Below are 24077 nucleotides of genomic sequence, written 5' to 3'. Positions count from 1 at the left end.
TTGCACATTCTATTAAATGTTGTTAGTAATCTTTAGGGCTTTAGATGAATGTGTTAATTGTCACTACTGACAAAAGCAGATTTTCTCTGTGCTTTTAAAGTTTACTTCCGCTATTTTTGGACTTCCCTGGTGGCTCAGTCGGTAAAGCGTCTGTCTACAATGTGAGAGACCTGGGTTCCATCCCTGGTTGGGAAGATTCCCTGGAGAAGGAAGTGGCAACCCACTGCAGTACTCTTGCCTTGAAAATCCCATGGAAGGAGAAGCTTGGTGCAGGCTACTGGCCATGGAGTCTCAAAGAGTCCGGCAGGACTGAGCAACTTCACTTTCACTTTCAACTATTTTCGACTCTGGCATTGTTCCCTTGCATTATTTTGGGTATTTTATGCCTGCATTCTGAATATTTAAAATTGAAGGTTAAACATGTATATATGTATGTTTTAAAGGAAGTCTTGGGGTTTATTTTTTTCTTAAATGTTTTATCTTTAGATAATTGTAGATTCATATCCAGTTGCTAAAAATAAGACACATAGATCCTGTGTATCCTTTACCCTGTTACCCTGATGCTAATTTCTTGCGTAACTATAGTACAATATAGGAAAAGAGGATATTGGCAGTGATAGAGTCAAGATACAGAATATTTCCACCACTGCAAGGATCCCTCACATTGCCTTGTATTCCTGAACCCCCCTGCTTCCCTCTCACTGTCATTTCTTCCCTTAACCCTGGCAACCATTAATTTGTTATCTGTTTCTATAACTTAGGACATAAATTCTTGTACTGAGTCAGAGAATCAGTTGAGCAATGGATCGTGTTGTATGTCTACAAAATTCAAGACTTCCAGGGGAGAGGGATAGTAAATTAAAATGTAACACAAAATTCTTTGATGCCAAGGCAACTTATAGTATCAATATTATCCACTCCTCGTTTTTCCACAAAGCAAATATTAGTAACACTGTACTCAAATAAGAGAATTTCTGCAGGTGAGTCTAAATTTCATTTCTTCCTTTAGTGAAAGGTTGCATCTTAAAGCAAAATATCTTCAAATATCTAATGATCCTCATTTTCCGTATTTCTGAGCCAGGAAGACTTAAAAATGACTCAAAACTCTCTTTTTATAGGCATGCCTCAGAGATTGGGGATTCATTTCCTTTCCCCAGAAAAAGCGAGTCACACAAATTATTTGGTTCCCCAGTGCATATAAAAGTTATGTTTACACTATATTGCACTCTATTATGTGCAATATATATTTTAATTAGAAAATATTCTATTGCTAAAAAAAGTTAACGATCACTTGAGCCTTCAGCAAGTTTTATTCTTTTTGCAGTAGTAACATCAGTAATCAGTGATCACAGATCACCCTAATAATGAAAAAGTTTGAAATGTTGAGAATTACCAAAATGTAACACAGAGATATGAAGAGAGCAACTGCTGTTGGAAAATGCTGTAGGAAAAATTGATCGACTTGATGCATAGTTGCCACAAACCTTCAATTTGCTGAAAGCACTTTATCTGCAAAGTGTGTTAGAGGAAAGTGCAATAAAGCAATATGTAATAGAATGAAGTCTGCCTGTACTTAACTAATAATAGAAAGCAGTGATGTAGATAAATAGTACTCCATTCAGAAGGATAATTGGTACAATTTGCATTCAGTGTTTAGGATGAATTTTCTTTGGATGGCAGAATGGTGAGCTGGAAGGCTTTGTGGTAGGATCAGAAGTATTGAGGTAAGGAGGCTCATAGTGACTTTGCTTTGGGGTTGAATAGGAATATTCATTTGACTTGCAGTGGAAGAGAAACCTGGATGTCTCACTAGTGGAGATAAAGCTTAAGAGGTCTTGAATACCAGGTTCAGAACATTAGACTTTATTTTAAAGGCAAAGCAGAATACTATACCGTATTGAACTCGGAAATGAAAGATTATGAGATATTTGAGGGAGATTAAAGTGACAGCTATGAAGATGAATTGGAGCTCCGAGAGACTGCAGGCAGGGAAATTAGTTAGCTTTGTTATACTAAGTTTCAGTGTCTGACAGTGAAGGTGTCCTGGTAAGACGATTTATGCAGGTAGGTGAAGAGCTAATTGTAGATGATGACAGACTGGATTTCTAGGGGTCAAAGGGAAGGGAGGGATTAGGAAATGTTGATTGTGAATATAGGAGAACAGAAGGATTATCATAACATATAACAGCAGAATTTTTTTGGAAGTTGGAGAAGTTGCTTTTCAGCATATTAGACTATTAGCCATGTCCTGAAATGTTCTGATTTTTCCTTTTTCTTGAACTTTCAAGTCAAGATTGGAACTCTGTAGAGGAAGTTTTGAATGGGAGGTTATTAGGAAATTTTAAATTAATTTGCATAGAGATGATAATTGTTTTCCCAAAGTATTGAAAGATTTACAGTTTCAAGTCTGTTGTGGAGTCAACCAGTCTATTGCCAGGTGTGTAAGGGAGATTAAAGGTATATTAGTTCCATCTTTGAGTTCCTACCTCTGTTTCACTGGTTAAATTCTGCCTGCCTGGAGTATTAGTCTGGACACACTTTAACCTGTGTGAGGTCTTTATAGGAAACTTTCTAATGACTGCTAACTATGCATTCATGAGGATGGAAGTTCTAGTGGGTTCAAAATAATCTTTTCTTTGAACTTCTTACCTTAATACTGTTCTTCCTAATGGATATGATTGTACAGATGATGCTGGGTGTTTCATGTGATATGATGTAGAAGAGACTGTTTATTTGCTCCTAATTGTTGGTTACTTTGTGAGAGTGTATTTGTTAATAAACATTAAGGTGATTAATATGTGTCTTGGAGAAAATTTATTTCAATCTATTGGTTAAATTATTCTAACCACACATTTATTAGCTACTTTTATTCATTGCCAACCTAGATTTTCTTTTGTATAATATTCAGTGCAGTGATGCATCCTTGTGCTGGAAGGGTATGCCTTCTTTGTAGGTATGCTTTCAAATGTGTGCTCTTTCCTTTCAGTTGTTCTTGATACACTTTCCAAGAACTATGCAATGCATTTTAACATCTTATTCTCATTTATAGATGTGAATATACAGATTGTCACCTCCATTCAGGAGAAATTGACTTTATTACTCACTGAATGTTTGAAAATAGAGAACATTATTTTTAATTATGTAGTGACTAAGAATTCATGTATGGTACACTCAAAGAACAACTCAGTGTGACTTTATGTAGTTACCAGAATGTTTAAAGCACTCCAACCCCATTGTGTTTCAGTGCACTTGCAGGAAAGACATGGTGAAAATTTCTATGGATATCTTTGTGAGGAAATTTCAACCAGACAGATACCAGCTTTGGAAACAAGGAAAGGATATATACACCATTGATCACACAAAGCCTACTCCAGAATCCACCCCTGAAGTAAAAGCATGGCTGCAGAGGAGGAGGAAAGTAAGAAAAGCATCCAGGAGGTAATGATCCTGCCCCCACCCCATCCCACTTGAGGTTACACAGTTAAAACTGGTCCTTGAGCATAATGGTCTTAAAGACTATTTATTTGCTTTTCTTCTGTTTATTCATTGTATGTTTATTTACTATCTTACTGAAAATTTGAGGCAAAGTATTTGTAATTCTTTGGAAGTGCAATAAATAAATAGAGTGCAATAAATAAATAAATGTATAAAGAGAGGTTTGTTGTGTTGCAGTGCATGAGAAATAGAACAGTTGTAGAACTTCTAAACCCCTTACACGAATGTATTTAAAGTCTCATGGGTGCTGTCTACTCATATCCTTATTTTTGTCAGCTTCAATAACTTGGTTTCCAACTTTTTAATCTGGCTACTGATTTTGACTTTTGGTAGTTCTCTTCTTCATTTGTCAAACATCTCATACTACTTTCCTCATTGGGGAGCTTATATTTTGCTGCATTATGCACACTTGGCTTTGTGCTTTCACAAGATGTCAGTCAGAGCATGTGGTATTTCTGTAACGTGGTGGTCTCTGTGTAATGTATCCTACATTCCATTTTTGTGGCCAGGGCCATCTCAAAAGCCTTTAGGCCTGTCGTGGTCATCTTGCTGTCTTAAAGCACATTAAACAGGGAGTGTGTTTTGTCGCTCAGGTCCTCAGGCAACCTTTTTAGGTTCTTATTTTCCAGGTTTGTGTTGTATTTTTACTCTCCAATATTACTCATTGTTTTTCTTTCAGATTGTAAAGGTAATATTTGTGCATTGGAGAAAATTTGTAAAATAAGGAAAAGAATAATGAAGGAATCCCAAATCACCCATTACCACACAATCCAGAGATAACCAGTGTTAACATTTTGTATATATCCTTTACATATATATTTCTTATTTATTATATACCTTTCCAAAATTGGGGCCATGCTCTATTAGTAATTTGACCAGTTTTGTGTTTTTTCATGTAATTGAATGATTTGCTACAAAATTTTTAATGCCTGCATGTATTTTATCTAATATCCTGTAGTTGGACCTGTAGCTTCTTTCCAGTTTTTAGCTACTAACCAAAAAACACTGTAATTTTAAATCTTTGCCCACACTTCTGATGTTTATTTTCTGACTCTCTCTCTGTCTCTCTGTCTCTCTCTTATTTTTCCCCTGACAATTTATTTTCTGCTATTTTAGAATGCTAGTGAGTGGAGGAACCTTAAGAACATGGAATCAAACCAGCATTTTATAAGAGATATACTTGAGGCACAGAAGTAGTAGCAGAATTACAACCCAGATGTTCTTATTTCACCCTATAGTCTACAGCAGGAATTTTCAAACTGTCACTTTTCAAATCTAATAGGTTAGGAACAGCATTTTAAAATTAGGAAGTTAAAGAGAGTAAAATGTATCGTAGTCCTTCCCATGAGGTGATGGTAAGTATTAATTCATGACGTGTCAGCATCAGTGTATGTGTGTATCGTGTCATCATCTGAAGTATATAACTCACTGTGGGCTGCACTCTGAAAAGTTTGGGAAACACTGATTTGGAGAGTAAAGGTGCTAATCCACATTGCCAAAAAAAATTTGCTGCAGGAGACAGTAGTCAATCTTCAGTTCAGTGGCCAGTAAAACGTCTTGAGAATTATTCTTTAATGGACAGAATACACAACACTCTAATTTAGGTGTATAATCTGGTCTCTTAGTTACTAATCACAGTGGTCCTTGTTGGTTGACATTGAACATAGATATGACATCGAACAGATGTGAAGTGTCTTTCAGTAGGTTAAAATAATCAGTGGTCTTTTCTTACCCAGTTAGAAAGCCTAATGTTATGGGGCTTATTATGCTCACCTTTGCTGGCTTGATCATTGAGTTTGCTGATTTCCCTTAGGTAATATACTATATCTAAGGAAATCTAATGAAGGGAATGATTCATTGAAATCTCAAAAAGATGTCAACCTTTTAATTTTATGTGTGCTATGCTATTCATAATGTAATATTCCACATAGACCACTGCATGGGTTTCAGTAAAAGTGATGATGATATCAGTACTGTTACTTCTAGCAAATTTACCAAAGCCAGGTTATCCCTAGCTACTCCCTTTAATCTTATGGGGACTTACTATAGGATAACACTAATGTCGTGTGTGTGTGTGTGTGTGTGTGTGTGTACATACTCTGAAATACATGTTGATATAGTTTGAGTTATAGCTATTCTCAAATGAAAGTGTTAGAAATGTTGTGTCATATACAGAACGCATCTACAATAAAGCTATGAAATGACTTGCTGAAAAATACTAGAAGTGGAATAATATAAAAGTGGTGTCCACTCTGAAAATAAATAGTACATTGATATAAGATGTTAAATACATGTGGTTAGCCTTCTTCCTCTCTTAATTTCTTCAGCTAATGATAATTTGACATTTAATCTTAATGATTTTCATGCATATTTCAGAATTATATGAAACTCAGGCAAATACAGTCACCAGGTCACTTTGGAATGTAAATAATCTACTAAAATTTTAACAACAGCTTTATGCAATCACTTTGTTTCCTTTTTCTTTCTTTATTATCTAAATAATGTTTGGTTTTATCCCTGTGTCATGATTTTTCACTCTATTTTTTATGTTAAGCTTTCTTTTAATATGGTTATAAAGTTTTATTGTTGTTGTTTAGTTGCTCAGTCTTGTCTGACTCTTTGAGACCCCATGGACTGTAGCCCACCAGGCTGTCTGTCCATGGGATTCTCCAGGCAAGAATATGGCAAGGTTGCCATTTCCTTCTCCGTATAAAGTTTCAACAGTGACTTTTTCCCAATAGTGTTTTAGTAATCAATTATTTAGAGTTATTTTAATTTTAATTTTTAGTAAATTGTTATTAAAACTGTTGTTAACATTTCAGTTTCAAATTTGATCTATTAATCATAAAGATTATCTTTGTATATTACAATTAAAAACCAGTTTTTTATTCTGTTTTTTCAATAAGTGAAAATAATGCTTATGTATATATTTTTTGCTGTCCTTTGCCCACATTGTGTTCTGACTACAGCTTTTCTTGTTAATAGCTTCCAGTGTACTAGTTCTCACTCTAAGAGGCCTAAGAATGAGGAGGATGAGAAACTGTCAGCTATAGTTGGTGGGGCAGAGGGACCCACTCCTGACCCGGATCCAGGTGATCTCCAGGATGATGGAAAGCCAGAAGAAGCAGTGAAACTAGCAAACACAGAAGCACCTTCAGAGGGAGAGGCCTCTGTTAGCAGGATGCAGCTGGATCATAATTTGTCAGATAATATCAGATTCTCGGGTGAGAAAGTAGCTGATTATGTTTCATGTATTAGTAGTAGGTAGTCGCTGATCTTCCTTAAGTCTGTGTTTTCTAGGACAGATAACTTACTTTTCCACAGAGCTTAACCAGTAAGCTATCTAAAGCTATGTGGTAACTAAACTAGAAGGCCAAGGGAGTGTTATAAAAGCCAGAAGTACCACTGTTCTGGGTAATGAAATTTTAAGACAAATAGCCAGCAGTACCTTTTTCATTTAATAAAAAAGAAGATTCTAAAATAGAAAAAAAAATTTTTTTTTGGTGCAACTCAATTTACAATATATAATACATTTTTGGAAATCTCTTGAAGTCACATGGAATAGAGACAACCAACTATAGATAATTCTTTGCAGATTCTTAGCTTTCAAATTAATTTTAAGAAGAAAATAAAGATTAAGATTTTACAAAGTAACATCAAAAATCATTCAGTCCTGTGAAATGACATATATAGTCCCCTGGCTGTTTCTCTGTGCCAAAGCCATCATCTATAAATCTCAACTGATTTGCTTTTCCCCTTTTTTTGTAGCATATTTCTTTGAAACTGTTTTTATGCTTTGCCTCTTTAATATTTGTGGGAGATTTTTCCCTTTTTCTAATGGTGCTTATTGGTAATTCCTGTCTCACTCTCATTCCCCTCATCTATTCTGTCTTTCTGTTGTGGCACTCTCCCAAATCCAGACATCCCCCTGCTTTCTCTTTACTCAAGATGTGTTATCTTTGTCTGGACTGTTGTAGAAGGTGCCTCCTTCCTGTTTTTCCAGTGTCCACTCTAGTCAACCCTACTAGTCAGATCTCCATTTGGCAATTGTAGTGATCCTTTTAAAAGAGTCAGCTTAGGTCTTGGCCCTGCCATTTTCTTGTTCTTATTCCACTTAGAGTAAAAGAAAAGTCCTGATCATTGTTCTAATTAATCAGTCCTTGGCTTCTTCTCCATTCTTATTTCCTTTTGCACTTGAAATGTCTGTGTTAATAGAGTTTAAATTATGGACATTTTCCCCGGTGAGTTTGTATTTAATTGGCTATCTAGACAAATAAATATGTAATTCCTATCTAGTATGCCAAGTACCACTATCAAGATGGCATACCAAGGAAAGACCCAAAATAGACAGGAAGCTGAACTGGCAAGGTTTCTAGGAGTAGGTGATAGCTGAATTGATTTGTAATGAATGCATGGAAGATAGAGTGAAGAAGGTAGGGAAGTGCAGAGACCAGTTATGCATTATACACATGCTCAGTCGCTAAGTTCTATCTGACTCTTGCAATCCTGTAAACTATAGTCCACCTGGCTCCTCTGTTCTGGGATTTCTCAGGCAAGGATACTGGAGTAGGTTGCCATTTCCTTCTCTAGGGAATTTTTCTAGCCCAGTGGTTGAACTTTCATCTTCTGAATTGGCAGGCAGATTCTTTACTTCTGAGCCACCAAAAATCCCTAGTTATGTAATGTATACAGATATTTCTTTGTTGTCCCTCACCATGGGTTTTTTTTTTTTTTTTTTTTTAAGTACATTGGGTTAAATTGATTACGAACTACTGAGTGGTTTAAGCCAAGGGTACACAGCTTTATTTGTTCTATTGCTACCTAGTTTCTAGCATTTTGACTTCTGGGTTTTAAGACCTGACGGAGCATTTAATAGAAGATTTGGCATGGTGCAGTGTTTGAGCTACTATGCGATAGGTGAATAAAATGATGCACTTGTGTATGCGTAAGAGAGGGAGCAAGCTGTAGAAGTAAACTATGTGTGATATTCCTTTCATTTCTGTACTGTCCTTGTACTGTGCAGGATTAGTTTAAGAAATCATTTTTATTGGACCTGCACAGTTTTACATGTGTTTTACATGGACTTGTACAGTTTTACATCCTCTTGAGTTGGAATGTTTCATCAGTAACATATATTTGAACTAAATTCTTATTTTTTGGAAAGATCTCAAATTGCTATTGCTTAGGTAGGTATTGTTACTGCCATGGCTTTGGACACTGGTTTACATTGGAACCTCTTTTTAATCCCTTATTTTGTCAGTAAATATATTATTTTGCTGCCTTAGCAACTACAAAGGCTGCATAGTGCTTTGGTGACCTTTTCCACTCGGGTCTTCAGTGGAAATTTAGAGGGGATGTTTGGTGATAGACATTTAGTTGAGAACAGTTTAACAATTCTTAGCAATAATATGTTGTAACATTTATTAACAGGCTCTTGTTTTACTCTTTAGGAAATGTCTGCCTAAACACATCTGTAGCAGAGAAAATCAAAGCTGAGGCTGAACAAACTTGTGCTGCAATTCCACCTTCAAATCTCAGCGAGGCTGACGAGTCCATATTTAGTGGCCAAGTGACATCCGAGGAATCAGAGCCATGCAAGCTTCCATGGCCAAAGTCACCTGAGTCATACTCCTCTGTGGCAGAGAGTAGCAGTGCTTTGACTGAGGAAGAAGAGAGTGATGTGGAAAGCCGTGGGAATGGCCTTGAACCTGGGGAAGTCCCAGCGGTCCCCAGTGGCCAGAGAAATGGCTTCAAAGTCCCCAGTGTATGTGACAGTGTCAATTTTTACCATATTTATTGTGTTGTCAAGGCTTTTTCTGAAAACAGCATGCTATGCATGGAAATCTTGCTGTAGGGCAGAAATAGCATCTTACATTTATAGGTCTTAATCTATTTCCTTCAATGACTGAGAGGTAAGCTTTCTGCGAGCTCTGGCTAACCTGGTGATAATTCAGAGAACATGGAACTTGTGGCCATGTGTTGGGGTTTAATTTTCTTTCTTTTTTAGTTTTTCTAACATTAGACTCTTTGTTTTGAGATCTTTGTAGATTTATATGCAGTGGTAAGAAGTAGTGTAGCAAGATTTTATAAACCCAGTTTCCCTCAGTAGAACCTCCTTGGAAAACTAGGATAGGACAGCACAGTGATACTGACATTGATATAGTCAAGACACAGAATGGTTCTGTCACCTGCAATATTAGCCAGACTGGAAATAATTCACCTGCAAGACTCTCACCTCTTTCTGCCAGTGCTTAATATCTCTGGGTCCTAGGTTTCTCTCAACCTCTATTTTAACATTAGTGGTCTTCTGGTTATGCTTTTCCCTGATTCTTGCCTCATGGACTCTGAATCTAGGACCAGGCTGAACCTTCTGTCTCTACCCATGCTGGAACCAGGCCTTCTGCCACTTGGAAAACTCAAGATCCCTCTTGATTTCCAGCTTCCTCATTCTAACCCTTTGCAGAAGGCCTCCCTGTTTCTCCTATGTTCTTGTATGATGTTAATACTATATGCTTTCAGCATAAACTGACTGTGAGTATGTCAGCCAAGCTACAATTGTGTGTTGTGATTGTCATAATTTGGTGACCTCTTTTGACCTGAACAACTTGATAAAGGAGTTCAGGTGGATGAATAAGGGAATCCTCAAATGTTTGAGCTGATAAATTGTGCTGGCTGCTGCTGAACAGACCCAGTTCTGGATTGCTCCTGCTCATTTTAGCTCAGAAGAAGCCTTTTGTATTTTTGAGTAGCAAGAGAGAGTAAATAAAGACGTCAATTTGGAATGCCCTATTTATAAGTAGTTTTAAAATGTCCAATAAAATGTAGATAATTTCCTAATTTCCCTCAATAACTTTTTATCATTTTTTATGCATGATTGTCCTACTGAAGTATAAAATATTTCTCAGAAACACCTGAGAAACAGAAAGTTATGATCTAATTTATTCGAAAAGGTAGCTGAGAAATTTGAACATAGTATTCACATACCAGTAAACAAAATTTACAACTTAGTTTCATGTATGGATTATTTGTAGCTGGATAGATACTGGGATTCTAGACTGGTGAATAAGTCAAATACCTGTTTTTATTTGGTCTGATTCTTTAAACTAGAATGGAACTGAAAATAACTTTTCTGTTCCCTTACTGTTAACCTTCATCTTTATCATTTCACTGAACAAAGCCTGACTGGCCAGGAAGGCAAGTGCTGTTGTTGAGGGCTGAGGACTTGGTTTGCACTTGTCAGAAATAGCTGTGTGGTGTTCTCTTCTCATCCCATTTTGTCAGACTTCTAAGTCCTTCTAAGTCATACAGACCTGGTTCATTTTTGTGTAGTGTGACCAGTGTTTCTTAGTATTGAGTGTAATACTGTGTGTTTGCTGATAGCAGTCAGCTTCAGTCATCCTTCTCAGGAAACATCAAGTGAGCCAAGCACGTTCACATATTACATGCTATTCCTGCTGTCCAAAATGCTCCTCTCCCAGAGAGCTAAATGTGCTGCTTTGCCATTGCTCTCAAAACTCCACTCAGATGTCTTCACACCAGAAAGGCCTTCTCTGATGATCCCACATAAAATAACCTCCTCCCCATCTTTTTCTATTCTTTGTTATGTGGTTTTTTAATTATTATTATTATTACTGCATATTTACTTAATAGTACCTGATGTTTATGGGCTTCCACAGTGTCTCAGTGGTAAAAGAATCCGCCTGCCAAGCAGGAGATGCTGGTTTGATCCCTGGGTCGGGAAGATCCCCTGGAAAAGGAAATGGCAACCCACTCCAGTATTTTTGCCTGGGAAATCCCATGGATAGAGGAACCTGGCGGGCTACAGTCCACGGGGTCGCAAAGAGTCAGACACGACTGAGCAACTGAAACAATAACAACAACCCAATATTTACTTTTTACTTGTTTATTGCCTCTGGCCTACCCCATCTATATTTCACTCCTTGGAGGCAGGGACCTGGTCGAATTTTTTCCTGCTCTAGCTTACTCTTAGAGCAGTGGAGCACATAGTAAGGGCTTAATAAATATTTCTTATTTTTGACTAAATTATAATTTCTCACATTCATTTTTAGCTATTATAAGCCACAGGCAAATCTCACTCTCTATCATTACTTTGTGAACCCTGCTTTGATTAGAGTGTTGTCACACATTTTCTCATAAGCCTCTTTATGTGTCAGATGTTAGCATAGTTTCTTTCCTTCCGAGTGCTGCTTCTTCAGCTTTAGGGAAATTTATGAGACTCCTTTCTTTTGCATGAACCACTGATGCAAACACACTGGATTTGAACTCTTTCTCTAACTAGCAACTCTGCCACTTTTTTTTTTTTTTTTTGATTGTATGGATGAGAAAGCTTGTAAACAGAGTCTCTGTGAAAGATGTCAGGATGCAAACGACTTTTTCCTCTACGTTTGAAAGAAAAATGTAGTCCAGGCAGCTCATGACAAAAGATTTTACGTAGAATTTTAGTGGTTTCAGGATGATGGTTATGTGTCATATTAAACAACAACAACGTGTGATTTCCTATTGGTCCTCAGAGAAGTGAGGATTCATTTTGCAGTGGAAGGAAGAGTACAGCTTCACTTTGGCTGTATTGCCTCCTGAAGACAGAAAGCACACAGTCACATGTGACCAAATGCCATGGTCCTGGATTGTTATGAATATATAGTCCTAAATTTAGATTATCTTTAAAGGACTTTGAAAACTCTCTAATAACCGAGTTTAATATAGGTTTGCAAAGGGTACCCTGCACTACAGATAGTGCTTTAATATGAAATGGAAGGATAGTTCAGTGATTCCTCTGCCAGTAAAATTACTAACAGAATAGCTCCTATTTCTGTTGACTTTGCCATTTAAATTTCTTTAACAAACTTAATTTCTCAGGTGGTAAAACAAGTACAAGAGTTCTTTATAATTTATTTGTGGTGAACATGAAGTTGCTCAGTCGTGTCCAACTCTTTGTGACCCCATGGACTGTAGCCTACCAGGCTCCTCTGTCCATGGGATTTTCCAGGCGATAGTACTGGAGTGGATTGCCATTTCCTTCTCCAAGGTATCTTTCCAACCCAGGGATTGAACCCAGGTCTCCTGCATCGTAGACAGACGCTTTACCGTCTGAGCCACCAGGGAAGTCCAATTTGTGGTAAGTCATTGTAATGATAGTTTTTTTGTTTTAAAACAAGTCTTTAATGGTGAGTATTTCTCCCCTATTCATGTTCTGTAACCAGAGAACAGAAGGTGAAACCAAAACTGCTAAAAGTTGGCGCCACCCACTTAGTAAGCCTCCAGCAAGATCCCCAATGACCCTGGTGAAGCAGCAGGCAACGAGTGATGAAGGTGAGCTTGGACTGTTTTTCAGTATTTATTCCATGTAAACTGTATAATATTCAGAATTTATTCTGTCAGTTTGTTGTAACAAACTTTTCTAAAAAAAACTGTCTGGTAGAAGAGAAATCGGAGAAGGCAATGGCACCCACTCCAGTACTCTTGCCTGGAAAATCCCATGGACGGAGGAGCCCTGGTGGGCTGTGGTCTATGGGGTCGCTAGGAGTCAGACACGACTGAGCGACTTCACTTTCACTTTTCGCTTTCATGCATTAGAGAAGGAAATGGCAACCCACTCCATTGTTGTTGCCTGGAGAGTCCCAGGGACGGCGGAGCCAGGTGGGCTGCTGTCTCTGGGGTCGCACAGAGTTGTACACGACTGAAGTGACTTAGCAGAGGAGAAATCTGACCAAGTGGCAAATATATACCTTAAGGAGATCCTGAGTGACACACAGTTTATTTAGAACTTAGATTTTAGGGATACACACTTGTTTCACATATTCAAGCAGTGTTAAAGTCTTCCTTTTTTATTTGGTGGGTAAATTGGTTGTTTCTGACATTTGCCTTAAGACCTTCCAGAAGAAGTTGACGTCCTTTCTTTCAGAGTATCAAATCATGGAATTAACATGCTGTGTATTTCTTTGCATTGCCTCTGATTTTAACTTGACTCCTTTATCCACACCATCTGAGTCAGAAACTACATGCAGGACTTGTGTATCCTGTTACACCCGGTGTGTCATGGAACACCCTTCCTCTTTGACTATACGAATGGGGCTTGGCATGAAGTCGTTTTATTTACAACCAGCTGCTATTCTTAGATGTAACATTTGTCTGTGTGGTTTACCTCTCTTTACGTCTCTTTCTCTGTTATGCAAAAAATTTTTTTTTTCTTTTTCTTCAGTCAGACCACTGACCAACTGTTTATTCCTTCCAATGTCTCATAGCTTCATAAGGTGTCTTTTTTTTTTTTTTTTTTTTAATCTCTAAAAGGATCAGGTGAAGCAGGTGTTCTGTAAAAAGCCCTTTGGGATGTTATCCTTTACTGGTAGAAACTGTTAATTAAGGTCCTTGTCTATGGGGATGCTGTCAAGGGAATAACATGAATCTTGGGTTCAGACTTCCATCTAGTTTAAATCCAGTTTATCAGAGTACATATCCTTAGCGGATTTTTTTTCCCTTTTATTCACTGTCTTCTTTTATGCTTCATGTTTAGTTAGGAAAAAAAAAGTTTATCAGTGTAGGGATCAGATAATGATGGTAGCAGTGTCTATAACACCAGTTCAGGATGGAATTCTGCCTTGAATAATAAAAGTAATTAAACACATTTGCCTTTATTTCCATATGTCATCATGTTCAGTTTTTATTTCTCCAACTTTATTGTATCCAACACAAACCATTTTCTCCTTATTGTCAAAATAAAGAATTGTTTTGTATAAAGTAATAAATATTCACTGTGCATTACTCATGAATTTTCATGACCCTTCCCCATTATAGCCTATAGCAACAGCAGAGCTTCTTGGAAGGGAATGTGCTGTCCTGATACATAAGGAAAACTGCCTTCTCCTATTTCTTTATCGTCCTGGAAAGTTTATTTCTGTGTGAATCATCACAAATTGGTCCAGAGTTTCTCCGTGGAAAGCAGTTCTGATTTTGATTACTATAGCTTGCAAAATTTCTAACTGGATTGGTTTAACAGGGAGATCTCAAAGGTCTGAGGTTAAATATCTTGCTGATACACTGGTGATTGCAGCTTTTATCAGCAGCTTCACCCTCTATTTTTATATGTTAAGAACTCCTGGGGTCCTCTGGGGATTTCTGAGAACTGAAAGGAAAAATCAGAGAATTATAGTGATGGCTAAAGATTTTTTACAAGCTTCTAAATTAAAAATGGAGAATATTCTGTGTCCTGGGGCAGATTATATTTTGGGAACTTGAATGTTTTTCCCTTAGCCATCTCCCTTTGTGTCTTGTACAACTGGGAGTGTCATTATTAGAAAGTGATGAAGAGTGGGATGAGTGCTCATTGGGAGCACACAACTGTAAATCTAGCTTCTTTTGGAAATTTCGTACCCTAACTACTGGACTCTTTGTGCACTCCTCTTACAGAAGTAGGTATGTATGCCAGGCAGGAGCATGAGTAGATCTAGATTGGAGCATCTGAGAAATTGCATCTCTGAACAGCAATGTTCCTTCTTGGTGAATGAACCTTTCTGTGGGGCTGTCATTTGACTCCAGAAAAGCAGCAGAGGGGAAGGATACTGACCCAGCACCTCTGGGAGCTTATGGGCAGCTGAGAGATAAGAGTCCCCTGTCGGCTACACCTTTCAAAAGACAGTGCAGTGGTTCTTTGATACTCAAATGGCCTGGAACTGAAGAAATCATTCTAATTGGTGGCAGATCCAGTAATTTCAAGATCAGCAAGGATTTCCCGACTCTCATCCTCTTCTTTCCTAGAAGAAGCTTTTCCATACTTAGCAGAAAAACATGAGGGCCTGAACAGAGGGGGATACCTAAGAAAGGAATGATGTTTTAGAATGTAAAATTTTTACATAAACTAGTATTTAATTTTGTTCTTTTTGAGGGGAGTGATGAAAAATTATCTGAACTGTATACCACGTATATATTATTTATAGTTTAAAAGCAGTTACTAATCTGTCTCTAGTTTTCTTTTAACTGAAGTGTTTTTCTTTTACCTTTTCCCTTAAGTCAGGCAGCTGCACAAGGTGATCCTGAAACACGGATTGATAGTCTCTGTGTTTTCCTGCTTTTTAAGCTAATTATACAATGTTGAATTGAAACAGCCTTGAAAGAGAAGTGCTTGGCTGGATGGTTTTAGTTTCAAAACATTCTGGATATGTACGCATTCTCCCCTTGTGATATAATAGTACTGATAATGGTATATTCCTGTAGTCTGATCTCAGAGCTTTGTGGTTGAATGTCTGTAGGAAGAGGGGTGTGTGTCTGCAGCATGGGTGAGTCAGGCAGCTCTGAGAACAGTGCTCTACCCTGGCTTCAGAAGACACTGAGAGTGAGGATGGACCCTGGGGGTGGGGCTGGGAGGGCAGCTCAGAAATCTGCCACAGTGATGTTTTCTTGGGTTGCTAAAGACGCCAGCTCAAATCTCACACATTTCCCTTAATGTTACAGCTTCAATACAGGATAAATGACTTGAAGGCTGCTCATAATCCACTACCAACTTCTTACTGCCTTCGTTTGCCGCAACTATTCAATGTGGAACCTCTTTTCCATCCATTCATGTAGCTTTTTTTTTCCCTCCTGAGTATTTGTGCTGCTTTATGCTTCCATGCACTTCCTTGAACTATTGCCTGACCTGTGATGCCCTTTTCCATCTTGGCACCATTCTCATGTGGTTCTTAGCAATTTTTCCTCATTTTTTTACTTCTCTTCTACTGTCCTATTCCATCTATGCTTACTTAGCTCTAGCATATGGCTTGTCACCTTACATTGTATTTCATTATTTGTCTGTGTGTCTCTCTCCTCACTCTCACTTTTCTGCTCTTGTCTCTGCACTCTGGCTCCAAGGTGAGTGTGTGGCTTAACCCACCTGTGGGTCCAAGAGCAGGAAGTCCCAGGTGATTAGTAATCTTGAAATCAACCATTATAAAAGATTGTGAAATACTGTGATGTAATATATGCTGTCGTGCTAAAAGGAAAACCGAAATTCTTGTCCAGGAAATATTCTCTATATAAGTAGATAAAAAAAACATACTGTTTTAATTAGCTGGGGACATCACCTGACTCAGTCAGGTCCTCAAAGTTAATATGAAGCTGACATGGCATATAGATGTGGTCAGCGCTTTGGGGACCTGAGGGCCCCCAGAGGAACGACACCCCATTGGGACAGTTGCATAGCTAGCATCTCAGTGTGTATGTAGATATGCATGTGTGTGCACTTTGGTGTATTTCCTTCCCAGTTTAAAGACATTTTTATTCAAATCCTTTTCGCTCATGCGTGCTTTTTCTGACTAGAGTTTTCATCAGCAACCGTTTGTGCTGACACAAATTCAGGGCTTTTCCTAAACTGATGTTAGGCTAATAAACATTGTACATTGACGTCCATATTCTGACCATTCATTTTATTAATATCCATCCCCCTGCCTTACCCTTCATGGTTCCTAATTTGTTCTTTGAAGTTCCCTTCCTGCACACATGTATGCATTTAAAAAAAAACTGAAGTATAGTTGATTTACAATTTTCAGGTATCATGTATGTGTTTATTTTCCACTTAATTTTTTTTTTAACTACTTTGTTTGCAACATAAATTTTCCAACTTTCTCTACTTTTGACTTACAGTATATTCATTGCTTTTGTACTTACTGTGCACATAATCCCCTTGGTGAAGTGATAAGGCTAATGTTGTTTCTAAAGCAACTGTAAAGGACAAAGCTCACAGATACCAGGAGAACTTATGAATGTGGCCGTGGCAGATGCAGTAATCTCCATGTCTCTTGGTGGTGATTTGGGTTGACATACTCATGCTGTCTATGGAGATTCTGCTGAAGATTTAGAAAGTTAAGTTGAAAAGTTTATAAGAAAATATACAAGATTGTTATTAGTGATTTTAGTTCTCTTTTGTATGCTGATAACTTTTCAAGCTTTTATAGTAAACTGATTTATATTTGGGCAAAAATATATTTTAAAGAGACAGAATATGAACGTGATGAACTGGATTACCAGATAATTCACCAGTTATATAACACTCAGAAATAATTGATAAATTCGGCCATCTACCTCTATACTTGAACAGAGAGGCAAAATCACATGAAGGGTTGTATTTCTCCATGTCTGTGATCATAGTCAACCGACTCTAGTGTTGGGTTAGCTGTGTGACCCTCCATGCTTCGGGACCTGTGCTTACAAGTAGGGATTACAATGGCACCTCCCACATGGAGCTCTTGGGACGGTTAAAAGAACATGGGTAAGGCGCTCATGTGTTTGGCACATGATGGATGTTGGTTGTCCTCATTGTAATATGATTAGGAGGAGAAGGAGGAGGGTGATGTCTGAGCTTTCAAGAAAAGAGAGAAATCCGGAGGGGATTCAGGGTGAAAGGTCATTCTGATGGGTAGGAGAGAGTGAATGTTGCACTCTTTGGGTGGCAGTATGCCAGGACTAGATTGGAGGCTGGGAAGTCAGAGCTAAGACCTCATAGGATCCCCCAGACACATAAAACTGGACTCTTAAAAGCCTAAGCCCTTAGTGAAGGGTGTACTAGGGAAAAACTAAAAACTAAAACTCACCATGGCCCCAGGCAGAGGACAAAAGATCCTGCTGCCTGGGTCTTGGCTTGGGTGGGGAAAGAGGATAGGATAAGAGAAAGGTACCCTCACACTTCTTAACATAAGACTGCTGTCATATTTATGCCTCTTAGGCCAATCAGAATGGCAACCCACTCCAGTACTCTTGCCTGAAAAATTCCACGGACAGAGGAGCCTTGTAGGCTATAGTCCATGGGGTCGCAAAGAGTTGGACACGACTGAGCGACTTCACTTCTTCTATGCCTCTAGAGCATCAAAAGCAGAAACAATTACAAAATCTTTTGAACTCACTCTGAAAAGGAGTTTAGCTGACTAAAAGACAGTAGATGCTGACTGGAGCCCTGGCTTTGTCCCTTAGAAGTTTTTTAACTTCTGTCAAGTCTTCTCTCTGGCCTCAGTTTCCTTTTGTGTAAAATATGAGCCTTGGCTTTGAGTAATTAGGGCTTTTAACCTACAGGTACATGGATGGATTTTTGACATTTCAAATATCCTGAAGTAACATGGTGATATGTTGAGCTCATCACCCCTGGATTGAATTTTTATTTGTAACTCTTCAACTGTAATTTTATACAGAAAGATTGAAAGATGCAGATACCCATCTGTACTGTGTTTACCCAGTGCAGAGGTGACCCCACCTACACATTTGAATACTGACAAGATTCAGATTAAAACCCTGGTTTTGGCTGTGAATTTCTCTAATCTGAACTGTCTGGATGACTCTGCCTGAATCATCACTTCAGCAAGTGCAGTACTGTAAGGATCTTTTTGAAATTAAAGACAGCTTAGACCCTGATCCCTATCTCTGTATTGTCTGCATGCCTTGAGGGTTAGATTAAAAGTGTATTTCAGGCAGTGTTACAGCAATTTATTTTTTCGGACAATCTATGTTAATATTATAATTCATTTAGTAATGGATTAAATATTTAAATATAGAGTTGGAAGAGGTGGAAACTGCTGCATTAAATAGAGATTATTCTTGATGTTTGACCATAAAGTAACACATTTAAGCTAGATTTTCAGGTATTGTGAAGAGTAAAATGTGTACGTTTAAGTAAGGAAAATCTCAGGAACTCACATCTAACAAAATCTGATTACTTCCTCAAATGTTTTTTGGTTTCACACTCATTTTATGAAAACACTTGTGTTTATAATGCAATTGAATGATAAATTGCTCCTCAACATGTTTTCTCAAGAACATGTTTTCACTTTATTAGAGATTTTTATCTTTTTCTGGGGTATCCTGATATTTCCTGGATATTTTATGAACTTCACACTGTGTCATACAGTAACTGTTAGTACTGTTGGTGCAAAAGGTAGCTTTTGGGTGCTTTGCAATTATCTGTCAAATAAGGAACATTATTTAGAATTGGCTGTTATGCTTTATCTTTGGCAGACAGATATTTTGGAAGATTATGCCGTTCTGCCCCGGCATGCTGTAACTCCCTGCTTTCTAAGAGCATTAGTATAGGTTTGGTGGTAGTTAAGTTACTAAGTTGTGTCTGACTCTTGGGACCCCATGGACTGTAGCCCACCAGGCTCCTTTGTTTGTGGGATTTCCTAGGCAAGAATACTGGAGTGGGTTGCCATTTCCTCTTCCAGAGAATCTTGCTGACCCAGGGATTGAACCTGCATCTCTTGCGTTGCAGGCAGTATCCTGCATTGCAGGCAGATTCTTTGCTGACTGTGCCACAGGGAAACCCCCAGTACAAGTTTGCCAATCTTCATTTTGTTAAAAAAATTTTATTTCAAAGATTTAAGTGGATATATTGACCAAATAAAATGATGTTTTTTATTGATTCACATTTTAAAAATGTTAAAGTATCAGATTAAATTAAAATTATTTTTAATACCAAAAATGTTAATTTGTTTGCTTTGGCAGATAATACCTGACTTTGTTTATGGTTAGCAATCTGAGATCTGCTTTCTAGTCTTTCTGGCTGTTAATGACTGTATGACCATGGAGAACTAAGTCATGTAACCTAAGGCTCATCATATGTTTACTCTTATATATATATGATGAAATCGTTGGATTAGTGATCCCAGAGTTTCATTCAAACTCTAAAGTTCTTTAATTCTATCAAAATATAATAGGAAGAAACCAACGTAATGTTTTAAGTCAACTATAAGGTCCAGCATTCTAACATATATATATATATAATATAATATATAAAATATGGGGAGGATACTGTGTAGTCCCCTTGTTTCATGCTGTGCTTTCATGGAAAAGCAAAATAGTGCAGTATAAGAGTATTCCTTACCAACAGTGTTTCCGCTCTGTAAAAAGAAATCTTTTCCTCTGCCAGTTTTGAAAAACAAATGCTGCTGTATGATTGTTGCATGTCATGCTCCAAATGTTATTAATTTGTACATAATGATCTCTTCTTTGTTCCATCAGTTCTTATTAGCTTGAGGTAATGCTATACTTTCATAATAAGCATAGTTATATTTCTGTCTGTTTAAGCAATAAAACAGCAACTTCAGCAGATTTTTAAGCAGGTTGTCTTGGGATGTTTGTTGCTAGGTCACAGCCAGTGTTTTCTGCATTATGTGGACATAAAACAGTAGATATTGTTGGCACTCAGATTTAATGGATATTTTATCTAGCACTCAGCTGTATAATATGGGCGTTCTCTGTATTACTTGATTTCTCTGTTAGTGAATTCCACTGGAGTCCCAAGGGCCTTGACCTTTTCTGCAGTATAGGGAATAAAAGTAAAAAACACCTTGCCCTTATTATGCTAGTGGCTTGGTAAGGGTTTGATTGAATTAAACAAAACCATGCTGGCTTTTTAACTTCTGTTACATGGTTGCTTTCTGTACTTCTCGGAGTCAATCTTGAAACTAATGGTTGTTATTGAAGTCTTATGATCAGGTGTCTGTAAGTGCTGACAGCATTAGTATTGTAAAATGATAGTCAAGGCTAATTTATTGAAATTCATGTATGCCTTGTTACTCTTAAAGTCTTGTAGAAAATATCTGAGGAACAGCCTTTGATAGTATAATTGTGTGGTTCATTCCCTTCTTTAGAAAAATGAGTTATTGTATTAGGTTGAAATGTATGAAGTTGCTGATATTTGATTTTCATGTATCTTCATATATAACTTTATGTTTCCTTAAACTTGTACACAACCCCCTTTCCTTGGAGACAATAATGTCTTAATGATAAAGGCCATTGAATTACCCTGTATTTTGTTCTACATTTTCTGCATTTTTAGTTTCATCTTTAGTTTGGTTATGAAACAATGAATACTGAGAATAAGCATGACGTTTACAAAATTAATGTAGCTTTAAAAATTTAATTTTGTAATTATGATTTTCATTTGCTTTGTTTTGTCTCTATTAAAAACTTAGTTCTGGGCTGTCAGTTCTGCAGGCTGACATTTGGGGACCATTGTCATGGATTTTAGAAAAAAGAGTTTTCACTGCTGAGAGGGTTGTTAAGTAATATGTGTAAGGCTCCCAATGAGTTGTTAGAAAGTGGCTCGCTTTATCATCATTTAAATTCTATATGGCATTGTTTTATTCATTTTCTTTTTTCTGGTTCTGTGTTTCCAGCTTTAGGGAAATGATGAGGTGGCTTTTTTCTAAGTACATATCATGGGCCTCTTAATTCTACACTGATGTTCCATTGTTTTACTGTTGATGTTTGGTTTGGTTTTGTTATGGGTAAACATTCTCAAGATTGAAAAGTGTAGGGTTTTTTGTTTTGCTGATAGAAAAGTAGAAACCAAAGGCAAAAAGGTTTGTGATGATATGTGAACATTTTGAGTATTACTCAAGTGTTTCTATAGTTCTTAAGGTCTTTTCTTGAGGAAACATACTTTATAATGCCTTTAAGTGAGTTAACCAAGGATCTGGGGTGAGAATCTTCTTGGGAGAGAACAGTGAGTACAAAGGCCCCGAGGAAGGCAGTTAGTGTGGCATATTTGAGGAACAGCAAGAAGAACCAAAAGCTGATGGCTTTGGACATTGAACTGCAGAGTGAACGCTTGCTACCTTGTCCTCGTCTTGTTTCCAAACATCCTCTTGTGTATACCACGCCCTCTTTCTCTAGTTTCTGACATTGTGGCTGCTCTGCACAAAGTTCTCTGTCTCCTTAGCAACTGTTTTGTGTGATCTGCCAGGTGATACCCTATTAGTCCTTGGGTTAAAATGTCCAAGGATTCTGCTGTGCTTAATATAGATGACCGATGTTGGCTTTTAGCTAAGAGAAACTTTCTAATTTTTAAATTTTCTTTATGTATTGGCAGGTAAACTACAACATATGCTAGTTGTTCTTTGCTTAGTGATTTTTGTTTTGGCCATTTTTAAAGTTTCTAATACAGATGTTGTTAATGAAATAGTTTAAGAAACCAGAGCTTTCACCCTTGGGAAGATTTGAACTCCTTGAAGGCAAGGGACTGTTTATTTTTGTTTTTTATCTCTACCATCTGTCATATTGCCCAGTACACAGTGAGTTTCACATGCTCTCTTTCACCTATCTTTAATTTGATGCTCGGAATAAATTCCTTTTGGTGCCATGTAGGCTGCTAGTTTTACAAAGATATGCGAGCTTTCTTAAAAGGAGTTTTCAAAATATCAATAACCTCAGATATGCAGATGGCACCACCCTTATGGCAGAAAGCAAAGAGAAACTAAAGAGCCTCTTGATGAGGTTGTGAAAGAGGAGAGTTGAAAAAGCTGGCTTAAAACTCAGCATTCAAAAAACTAAGATCATGGCATCCAGTCCCATCACCTCATGGCAAATAGATGAGGAAACAGGAAACTGTGAGAGACTTTATTTTCTTGGGCTCCAAAATCACTGCAGATGGTGACTGCAGCCATGAAATTAAAAGACGCTTGCTCCTTGGAAGAAAAGCTGTGACACACCTGGACAGCATATTAAAAAGCAGAGACATTACTTTGTCAACAAATGTCCATATAGTCAAAGCTATGGTTTTTCCAGTAGTCATGAATGGATGTGAGAGTTGGGCCATAAAGAAGGCTGAGCGCCAAAGAATTGATGCTTTTGAACTGTGGTGTTGGAGAAGACTCTTAAGAGTCCCTTGGACTACCAGGAGATCAAACCAGTCAATCCTAAGGGACATCAGCCCTGAATATTCATTGGAAGGACTCAAGCTGAAGCTGAAACGCTAATAATTTGGTCACCTGATGTGAAGAGCCAACTCTTTAAAAAAGACCCTAATGTTGGGAAAGATTGAAGGCAGGAGGAAAAAGGGACAACAGAGGATGAGATGGTTGGATGGCATCACCGACTCAGTGGACATGAGCAAGCTCCGGGAGATGGTGAAGGACAGGGAAGCCTGGCATGCTGCAGTCCATGGAGTTGCAAAGAGTCCATGGAGTTGCAAAGAGTTGGACACGACTGAGCAACTGAACAACAACATCCTCACCATGATATGACAGTTGAGTATGCTGCTTTCCATTATGTACAGTATTAGCAATTATTATTTATAATTCTTTAAGATAGGTGGTGTTATCATTTTGTCTGATGGGGAAACTGAAGCTCAGAGACACTATTTTACTTCATAACGTCACAAGGCTGGCAATTGGGAGAAAACAGGCTTTAAATTCTGCTTGATTCCCAAATTTGCACTCTTTCTACATTATCACACTAGCAACCCTCCAATAATAGCCCCAGTACTGATAAAAGAAGTTGAAACGAACACATAAATTTTTCTGATAAGAACCAGGCTTCTTTATTGATGGAGTAGATCATTCACAGTGCTCCTTGTTATCCATCTGTGTTGTGAAAATATATGCATATATGAAGTATGAACTAGTGTTCTTTCAGAAATTTAAGTAATGGTGGTAATGCCAAAGTTCTCCTTGAAAAAGTTCTCCCCAGAGGTACACTAAGTGTCATTGACAAGTATTTTCAAGATTGAAAAGTGTGCTATAAGTATCAGAGTACTTTTGTGTATTAACGAATTTTGAAGGAGTGTGCTTTGGAATATTATGGCTATTTAAAGTAGTGTAGCATAT

At 37.6% G+C, this 24077-nt stretch overlaps 1 protein-coding gene across 8 annotated transcripts in view; it reads left to right on the top strand.

The window, feature by feature from the left end:
- KDM4C (lysine demethylase 4C) overlaps nucleotides 1-24077 on the top strand; it is a 416591-nt gene that overhangs the window by 213221 nt on the left and 179293 nt on the right. For all 8 annotated transcript variants that reach the window (XR_009737991.1, XR_009737992.1, XM_061425318.1 and 5 more), the window contains exons 9-12: nucleotides 3245-3438; nucleotides 6481-6719; nucleotides 8946-9259; nucleotides 12717-12825. Coding sequence is in view for 6 of the 8 variants with exons in the window: in XM_061425318.1 (XP_061281302.1) it covers nucleotides 3245-3438; nucleotides 6481-6719; nucleotides 8946-9259; nucleotides 12717-12825 (856 nt within the window). In the remaining 2 variants the exon portion in view is untranslated. The remainder of the gene's footprint in view (nucleotides 1-3244; nucleotides 3439-6480; nucleotides 6720-8945; nucleotides 9260-12716; nucleotides 12826-24077) is intronic.

This window comes from Bos javanicus, chromosome 8 (genome assembly GCF_032452875.1).
Source record: "Bos javanicus breed banteng chromosome 8, ARS-OSU_banteng_1.0, whole genome shotgun sequence".
NCBI classification, from domain to species: Eukaryota; Metazoa; Chordata; class Mammalia; order Artiodactyla; family Bovidae; genus Bos; species Bos javanicus.
This window is presented reverse-complemented; position numbering and strand designations above follow the sequence as displayed.